The sequence below is a fragment of the Micropterus dolomieu genome, linkage group LG01 (genome assembly GCF_021292245.1).
Source record: "Micropterus dolomieu isolate WLL.071019.BEF.003 ecotype Adirondacks linkage group LG01, ASM2129224v1, whole genome shotgun sequence".
NCBI lineage: Eukaryota > Metazoa > Chordata > Actinopteri > Centrarchiformes > Centrarchidae > Micropterus > Micropterus dolomieu.
In genome coordinates this window covers 816,078-826,184 of record NC_060150.1, presented here as the reverse complement: position 1 = coordinate 826,184, position 10,107 = coordinate 816,078, and the positions used below count along the sequence as shown (strand labels likewise).

The 10,107-nt window shown below is 37.9% G+C and overlaps 1 protein-coding gene across 1 annotated transcript; it reads right to left on the bottom strand.

Moving 5' to 3' along the window:
* Positions 1–456: 456 nt before the first annotated feature.
* On the bottom strand, positions 457–9,885 carry LOC123970659. The gene is made up of 3 exons (XM_046048855.1): positions 9,417–9,885; positions 6,305–6,886; positions 457–494 (listed from the first exon to the last, which is right to left on the bottom strand). The coding sequence occupies exons 1-3, from the start codon at positions 9,586–9,588 to the stop codon at positions 457–459; spliced, it is 792 nt and encodes a 263-aa protein (XP_045904811.1). The 5' UTR covers positions 9,589–9,885.
* Between the last annotated feature and the right edge of the window lie 222 nt (positions 9,886–10,107).

The following is a 10,107-nucleotide window of genomic DNA, read 5'->3' as shown; positions in this document are numbered from 1 at the left end:
ATCACCGTTGTGCTTCTTGTTTTGAAATAAAGTTTTTAGATGGATCCCTTATGCAGAATGTGGAGGAATTTAAATATTTGGGCCTTTGGCTTGATTCCAACCTTACCTTTCAGATATACATTGACAATATCATTAGGAAAGTATATGGATGTCTTAACACTCTGTACAGATCAATCAATTGTTTTTCAACGCAAGTCAGAAAAAAAATTATTTCTCAACTGGTAATACCAATCATTGATTATGCAGACATAGTCTACACTAATACCTTTGAGTCCAATCTTAGACCTCTTAATGTTGTATTCAATTCCCTTTGCAGATTTATACTAAACTGTCCAGTTAAAACTCATCATTGTCTTATGTATCACTCATTAAACTGGCTGCAACCAAAACCACGAGGGGATTACCACTGTATTCTGTTTATCTTCAAATGTGTTTATTTCAATTGTCCTGCATACCTTAGACAGCACTTAATACCTTATTACTCGACATACCCACTTAGACACCTCCAATGTCCAACAAATTTTACGGTACCAAGGTCGTTTTCTGTAGCTGGTAGGAGAGCATTTCAATATAAGGCCCCTCAAGACTGGAATAACTTTCCTCTTTTCCTGAGATCTATTTCCACATTTCGCTTATTCAAATCGTCACTTTTTTCTTTTCTTAAAACTACATGCTCTTGTTATTAAGAATACCAATGTAGTATTACATATAAATTGTTTATGTAGAAAATATATATTAGTATGTATATGAACATGACTCTTTTTGTCTTCATTCTCTTTATCTTGATTTTCTTTGAACATTCCAATGTGAGATGTGCATATTGATAAATGATGTATTGGTTGTTTAATGCACTCGGCTGATTATTTGTCAATATACTTTAATATATGTGCTATGTCAATTGTGGGGGTAAGGGCAGGTGAGCGAGTTTTTGTTTTGTATATATGTCTGTGTTTGTATATGTGTGGTTAATTTTGTGTCTATGTATGTATGCTGCAGGACCCCCTTGAAAATGAGATGATACATCTCAAGGGGTTATCCTGAAATAAATTCAATTCTGTCTCTCTTCAGCTGTTGCTATCCAATAAAAGGCAAAAAGCCCCAAAACTGTCTTAAAATATTATTACCATTACTTTACATCTCTATGTGGAAAATCCTTAAGGTTTGCCCCTGTTTCCATCTCTGTATAAACACATTTAGGTGGAATTATATACTATTTAAACATCACAGTGTAGTTTATGTGCACTACCTGTGTGCACTACTGTCTATAACCAGTTTTCATAACACATATACACATTACTGTCTACATGACAGTTTATGACCAATGTACACCGGCTGACTACAGTATTATATTATACTATTTTATGTCTTTATGTCTCAGATTCTCATTTTTACCTGCGTGATTTTCTTTTCATGAACATGTTTTCATTGACTGATTCATCACTGCTGTTTAAATGACAATAAACTACCTCTCTTATTATAGTGGAGCTGGTTTCCAGCAGTTTACAGTGAGAATAAGCAGTAAAGTGCACAAACCTGCTCCAGGCTTGAAAACAGCGTCCAGTAGTTTGCGTTGTCCACAAAGTTCCTCCTCGTTCTCCACTTTAGACATTTTTACTAATTCACAGCAGCTTTTCCTCCAGACTGTTTCCAGCTAGCAAGCTAAGCTAACTGCATTAGCTTCGTAGGACACCGGGAGATAATTCAGATGTTAAACATGTTCAGATAAAGGGAACAGCACAGAGTCTATTCAGACAGCTCTATCTGGACATTTGGACATTTGGGCTCCGTGAAAAATACAGTTTGGTCTCTATGGAAGCTGCTCCGACTGTGAGGCCGAGCTCCGGCTCCGGCTACTTCCTGCTAACAAGCTAACTTCCTTTAGCATTCTTGGCTAACAGGAGATGAGTCTGAGGTGAAACATCCCGAAAGTTTAAACAGAGTCCACTTAAACACGTTTATCCTCACATGCAGGCTCTGCTGCTGAACTCCGGCTGCATCTCACGGTAACGAACCCGCTTTAGCATCGGAGGTACATCTGCTTCCACTTCTTTTCTGATTTTCACAATAAAAGTGTCCAGGCCCGTAACGGCGCTGAAGTAACTTGATTCATAGTTTAGGGGTAACATTGCTGACCGACCCCATCCACATTTGTACCTCTTGTGCATTCACACCAACTGTTGTAAAATCTGTGAGGCATTTTAGGAAAAACCTTAGCTGTCTGAAACACATTCTAAGATTTGTACAACTTGTATATGTGAAAAGCATTTTATTGAACTGATCATTCTCAAGAAGGCACGTTTAAAGGGGTTAGTAATGTCTGTTATTAAGCCGTGAACATTTAATCAGAATCAGAAAGAGCTTTATTTTTTACACATACGAGGAATTTGCTTAGGTGGTAAGGGGCTACACATAGACAAGCATACAATTGATATAAATAAATGTAGAAATATAAAGATGGAATAAAGTACTAATTTGTTGCTAATCAGCTTGACCTTGCCAGTATTAGAGATTATAGCCTTTCAGATTGTGTCTGTCTGATCTCACTGCTGATCCACATGATTCTTCATTTGCTCCGTTTATGAAAGTTATTAGACAATACAGGACACACCATACAATATCAGACATGACAAAGGTGGGATTGAAAAGACAGCAGTTTACTGACTTTATTATAGCAGTATCATATTAAGACTAAAGTTAGAGTATAATTTAGACAGTTAAATGAGGATTTTGATCTAAAGGATCTATTGTTTATGTTTCAATCTATATCGGCCGATATATCGTTATTGTATTATTATATTATTTGGATGAGTGTTTTACAGCCTCCTCAGTTATTATAATGATGTGTCAGTATTATTCATTCTAATTGATGTCCTAAACTAACTTTGGTAATTAATGTTATTTATTCCTGTAAAAATGTGTTCTAAATTAGCTTTATAAAGCAACGAAATGAGAAGTCCATTCATGTCATAAAACGTTCTTAAATAATAATAATAAACTAATTAATGTTAAACTTAATTCGAATACCAAAATACACGCTAATAATATCCAGCCTCACATAAGAAAAATGAAAAGCATTTAGTTTAACAGTTGTGACAGGCGGTGTAAAACGGACTTGGGAGCAAAATAAAAAATATAAACAAATTTCATAGCAGTGAGTAGGCAAGTACAAGGATATGGTGCTTCAATCGGTTTCATTAGGATCATATCACCACAGGCTACAAAAGTCTTTCACTCTGTTGTCACTATAGATACAATTAGATAAGCCTTTTTCTCATCATTAGAAAAACATGAAACAGCCAGAAACTGTACATTTACAAGTATCTTGCTTCACTTACATCATGATGATGATTTACAGTTGGATCATTTACAAGTAATGCTACAGATGATCTATAAATTACTTTTGATCCATAACTATTTCGTTTTCCAAATGATCAATCAATATAAGTTACATCGCTAACCTCACATCCTGCTTTGTGGGACAGGTGTCCTCTGTGGTAAACAGATAAAGTAATCATGTTTTTGTCTCTAACCACAGGTTTCTTGTGTAATGACACCATCAAGTGGGTAAAAGCATAATCGCATACGATTCAGTTTTTACTTTCATAACCCGTCAGAGACTTCTGTGTTTTGATTATGGTCAAATAATCCCCACAATTTACTGTATTTACTGAATATACTGGGCATGTTCAGTTGTTTCTGGAACCAACACGATTGATCTGTAGTCTGTTTTGAAATTAAAGTAAAATGAAAGTGAACTCCATTTGACTCAAGTGTTTTGCTGGAGAAAAATTAAGCATGTGCAAAAGGACCTGAAGACATCTGTCCCATATGAAGGTTTTCCTTCTGAAACAGCTTCCCCTCATTAGCATCTCCTACAGTAATACAGTTTCATTTCAGTATTGAAACTCTTTTAAGCATGTTTTAAAGACACATCTCCATGTTTCAGTAGAGTTTGAGCTGCTCATGTTTTTCCTCCTATAACCCCCTGTTCCAATCTCTGCCTGCCTTCTCTTCCTTCTAAGGATCATTCTGACAGTGAACCATTTCATCAGATAATTTATTGTTTTATTGTTGGCATGTCATATTATATTGTGAAGTTTTACTTAGGACACTTGGTGACAGGAAAGGGAAGGCACAGGGGGAGGGAGTGCATACAGTTCTCATCAGACCAGCAACAGAGCAACACGCTACAACTTACAAAATTTATCTTGGGATTTTCATCTATTCATTTTCACTCTGTCCTTTGGAGGACAGGACTCCCAATGGACAGGTCATATCGATGCAGCAGAACCAGAGGTATTGTCTTTTGATTTCTTCTGCCTCATCAACAAAAGCTCTCAGCAATCAACTATCACTCGAGCAGAATCACATTGCCTACAAAAGTTACTATAGAAAAAATTAGATGAGTTTATTAATATGATCATCAGGGTGGACTACGACCTTTTTTCTCATCATTAGACAGAGGAAACAGACAGAAACTGCTTGTTTCAGGTTCCAGGACATTTCCAAATCACTTCCTTCATAATGATGATTTACAGTTGGATAATTTACAGTTAATGCTATAGAGAATCTATAAATGACTTTTGATCCATAAATCAACACACTTTAAATTATAGCAGTAGACATTTGAGTAACTTGTAATTGTTTACCAAAACACAATGGGACATTTTACAATGGATTGACATTAATTAACAGAAAATTAAAATAACACCTGAAACAATTCAAAATATTCTTTAATTCACTGGAAGATTCCTGATGAAAACAAAACGTTACAGACTGGAATGAGCTGGTAGAAAGGAGATGTTCATCATCTATTCATTTCTTCCGGATTATTTGTAGTTGATCATTAAAATAAATGAAGTCTGTGTCACAGTTCTGAACTGACCGGTGTTGAGCAAAGTCTTGCACCGAGTACTTTAATCCTGCTGGAAGGAATCGGCTCAACGAGTAGCTTTATGGCTTCATTTACTTCTACTGTTCTCGCTCTTTCAAAATATGAAGCCAGTGAATCGTTTACCACAGACTGAACTACTAAAGCATTTCTCCCCAGTAAATTCTTTTCGTTTGGTTAACTGGTATGCCCCAGGTCTACATCTAATGGATTTATTTGTGTATTTTATTACATAATATTTATTTACTTTGTACTTTCACCACATACTGTGTGTTTGAGTATTGTAAAATCATGTATTTTTATTATGTGCTGCGTTTTTAGCTCACTTCCCTTCACATTGCTTGGGGGGTTCATTTTATCTAGTTTTTCCTTCCCGTATGTTATCCAAAGAAAGTTTAAGTCAAAGGCAACTGGACCTGATTGAAGATACTAGAAGACCTTTCGTTCCTTTCGGCTCTGTAACATCTTCTAGTATCTTCAAACAAGTCCAGTTGCCTTTGACTTCAACCTTCTTTGGATAACTATGACCTGGATGACCGAGAATCTTCACAGACTTCTTGTACGCTAACGTTTTCTGTTAAGCATTCTGCGACTCGTGTCTGTGAAAAGTATTTTACAAATAAAGTTTACTTACTTACAGTATACATTCTCATGTTTTGGGAAAAATGTCATCTGTTTTTGAAACTTGTTTAACAAACTGATCATGTGAAAGGTTTTCTCCTTTATGAACTCTTAAGTGTCGGGTCAAATTCGAGCTGTGTGTGAAACTTTTACTACAGACAGAACAACTGAATTGTTTCTCACCTGTGTGGATTCTCATGTGCTTCACAACACCTCCTCTCCCTTGAAAACATTTTTTACAAACTGAGCAGCTGAAAGGTTTTTCTCCTGTATGAACCCTCAAGTGTGAGGTCAAACTTGAGCTTTGTGCAAATCCTTTACCACAGACAGAACAACTGAAGGGTCTCTCCCCAGTGTGGACTCTCATGTGCTTCACCACATCTCCTCTCTGTTGAAAAGTTTTTTTACAAACTGAGCAGCTGAAAGGTTTTTCTCCTGTATGAAGCCTTAAGTGTGAAGTCAAACTTGAACTTCGTGTGAATCTTTTACCACAAACAGAACAACTGAAAGGTTTCTCTCCAGTGTGGACTCTCATGTGCCTCACAACATCTCGTTTCTGTTGAAAAGTTTTTTTACAAACTGGGCAGCTGAAACATTGTCCTTCTGAATGAAGTCTCATATGAGACATTAAGGATTTCTTCCCAAAGTATCCTTTACCACAAAATGAGCAACTAAATGGTTTCTCTCCTGGTTGGATTCCAGTCTGTTCCTGTAAATGTTGCTTTCGGCCTAAGTTTGTAAGGCATTCAAAAGAGCTACTTGATGTTTCTCCAGTATAACATTCCACATCACTTACAGGTACTTCATTGTTTTGTAGAGGGATGGAAACAGACTGAGCTTCTCTGGTCTCCTCCCAATCACAGCTGACATCAGTCTCAGAATCAGATTTTGATGTCTCATCCTCAGTATCTGGTTGTAAATGTTTATCTGGCTCTGATTTCATCGCTGGTTCTAGTCCTCCACAGTCCTCTCCATCAGATTCTGTTTTTATCTGTTCAGTGAGTCTTTGATGAAGCTGTGAGGACTGAGGTTTCTCTTCATCATCTTCTTCACTCTTCACAGAGACAGGAGTGAATGTGAACTTGGTGACATCAGCCTCCTCCAGCTTTAGAAGCTGCTCTCCCTCCTGACTCGTCCAAAGGTCCTCCTGTTCCTCTTTAATGTGTTGGGGCTCTGGTGGGTCCTCCTGGTCCAGACTGGGATTCCACTCCTCTTTAATGTGTGGGGACTCTGGTAGGTCCTCCGGGTCCAGATTCGGGCTCCGTTCCTCAGTAATGTGTGAGGGCCCTGGTGGGTCCTCCTGGTCCAGACTGGAGCTCCACTGCTGTTGCTCAGGGGGAACCTCTTCTTTACTCACCAACAGCAGTTGGACGTCTGTAGAGAATAATGAAATACATACACACATTTTAAGAAAACTGTAACTTCCTGTTAACATTTAAACCACTGACACTACTACTTTCTTAAATGTGTAGACAAATGAGTCACTCGAACTTAAACTACAAGTTAGGGCAGTCACAATGTTTATACCTTGTTTGATACTATAATGCATGTTGAATTAATAAATGAATGCTTCAAAAATTCGACAAGCAATATGACGGGCGTAACGGTTCAAGCCATGTTTTATGTGGCTGAGCAATGTTGTAACGTTACTATATGGGGACAGTTGAGTGAAATTGTGGGAACGTTAAGCCTCATTTGAAGCCATCCCAATAACAAGAGTGGAAGGTTGGATGCATATAACTGTTTTTCATGTTGCTTTTTGTTGAACTTCAGCTTAACTGTAGTGCAGCTGTTAGTTGTTAAAATTATACGGAAGCTCACTTTGCTCTTCACATGTGTGCTGTGTGATGAAAATGTAATTGATAGACATGCGCATAAGGTAATGATATAGCTACATGTGAAAAAAACATAGTCAAACTGCCGGAATTAAGTTGTTTGGCAATTTTATGTAACTGACTAGCACCCAGCAGGTAGCTTGCTGAGACCACAAAGCTGTAGTCAGTGTTTTGCTGGGCAGTAAGGTGAGATCCACAGATACACTTAATATGCATTTCTACATTTATCATACATGAAGTCATTGGTAAAAACACAACAAAAATGACAATAATACCGCTTACTGTGCTGTTGAGGCACAATAAATGACAGTAGTGGAAATGACTTACCAATGACAGCCCTACTACAAGCAGATCATTTGCTTTGCATTTTGTCAAAGCAGAAATACCATAAAATGACTGCAATCAAGGCAGCTGCGACTCCATGCTCATGTTAAATGTGCATTTAAACCCACTACTCCTGAGTTCAGATAAATCTCTCAGCTGGAGATAGAAAAGTGTTTAAGAATGTACACGAAGAATGAAATAATGTACACATGTGAGCTTCTGTGTGAGAAGGGTAAATCATTTTTCTCTAGATGTGATATGTTTTATGTTCATGTCTTGATAAAATCATACAAAGTCCATAAGTGTCTTATATGTAGTAACATCCATTCCACTTTTTTTCTGCCTAGAGAATTACAGGCAGATGCCTCTGTCAAATTTGGTCCTGCCTCCAGCTTTGAACAAAACTTGACGCTGTCTTCATGGTAAATACTGTTTTCAAGCAAGCGTTTGCACTTAGAGGATTTTCTGTCATTTGTAACTGCAATTGCGGCATTATGTTGATGTGGACACTAGGGCTGGATCCGAATATTCGACCGTTGGGTACACATTCGATTTTCAATTTTGAGATTCGATTATTGATGTGTCTTTTTATTCCTAACCTCCGACGACAGCAGTGAACGTAACGCTCCAGGTCACATCAAAGGGACAATGAAAAAAAGCCCTCAGCTGTGTGGGAGAACTTCAAACTGAGTGATGACAGCAGTAGTGTGGACGTTATGGCGTTTATTCATTTTACAATTGCTTAACTTCATTACAGATCATAACAATTAATAAGTAGGCCTAAACTGCAGGCTACCACAAACAAAACACAACACAATGAACACATTTAAATAATTAGATTAGGCCAAATGTAGAAGAGCTATAATAAAAATTAATTTTGCATAGTGTTAGATTTTGTTCCGCTACCGTAAATACCGCTCATCTGTCTGCTCCGCCTGGACCCCCGCCTGGCTAAACTATTCCCGGATTCTGCTCTGGACCTGCTCGGATCAGACTCTCTCACTCTGGACTCTCAGCTACGGTTCCCCCTGCTCTGTACAGGACCCACTAACCCGTTTCGTCATGCATCTATTTTCATTATAAAAGGTGTTGGTTAGAGCTGCCCTACCCTATACAAAACACACAAATAAAGATGGAAAGATGAATTATTCATTTTATTATCTTTCATGTTCATTAGCACATGTTGTAAACAACTTCCAGCTAAATGTAAAAGCTGACAGTTAAATAACAGGTGCTGATTAATTGTGATTCCTAATCTGAATAACTGATTATCCCTTTAAATAATCAATAGATTATTCGACTGTCAAAATAGTTGTTGTTAGTTGTAACCCTACATAGTACTTCAGTACAAATATGAGGTACGTGTTCTTAACTTGATTATTTTCATTTTCTGCTCCTTATACTTCATTATATTTGTTTTACAGCTTTAGTTACTAGTTATTTTGCAGATTACAGTTTTTCATTCCACTTCCTGTCGTTGGTATGCAAATAGTCAGTGAAAAAAATTTCACTTTTTATCCCCCAAAATTAACATCTTTTCAGCGGAGACGATACATTTCTGCACCTGACAACGTTTACTGTCATACTGTAAGTACATGTTGCTGATAATACTCACATACTTTTACTGAAGGAAGGTTTGAATGCAGGACTTTCACTCGCAGTGGAGTATTTTCACAGAGTGGTATTAGTACTTTTACTGCAGTAAAGGTAGTTTATAGCGAGAATAAGCAGTAAAGTGCACAAACCTGCTCTGTGTAACCGGACTTCAGGCTTGAAAACAGCGTCCAGTAGTTTGCGTTGTCCACAAAGTTCCTCCTCGTACTCTGCTATCGTTCTTTCAAACAGCTCAAATATCTCTTCAGCAGCCGCACTTAGTCGCTGCTGGACAAAAGCTCTCAGCGTTTGGACTTTAGACATGTTTACAGCAGCTTTTCCTCCAGACACACTCCGTTACAGCTCACGCGCTGTGTTGATAACTCACGTTCGGGTCCGTCTATTTCCAGCTAGCAAGCTAAGCTAACTGCATTAGCTTCGTAGGACACCGGGAGATAATTCAGATGTTAAACATGTTCAGATAAAGGGAACAGCACAGAGTCTATTCAGACAGCTCTATCTGGACATTTGGACATTTGGGCTCCGTGAAAAATACAGTTTGGTCTCTATGGAAGCTGCTCCGACTGTGAGGCCGAGCTTCAATGTTTGCCACAGGAAGTTCACTTGCTCTTCTTCTTGATTGGTTTTGTGGACAGACTTCAAATTACCGTTAAAGTGTATGCTGCCACCTGCTGGACCGGAGTGTCTAACATCAGACTTTATAAAGAAGTTTTGTTGTGGATATTAAAGGTTTTTGGGTGAAATGATGAAATGATATGGACCCCCCTAAAGTCCAGCGGGACTTATTGAGGACTACTTTTGCCTCCCTTGCAATATATTTAA

Bases quoted from the DNA above. Each gene is read 5' to 3' on its own strand.
- LOC123970659 (XM_046048855.1), bottom strand. From the start codon at position 9,588: ATGTCTAAAGTCCAAACGCTGAGAGCTTTTGTCCAGCAGCGACTAAGT. The intron at 6,887-9,416 runs GTTTGTGCACTT...TATTCTCTACAG, and splicing joins AGTCCGGTTACACAGAGCAG to ACGTCCAACTGCTGTTGGTG. The intron at 495-6,304 runs GTGATGTGGAAT...GAGGTGTCTAAG, and splicing joins AAACAATGAAGTACCTGTAA to TGGGTATGTCGAGTAATAAG.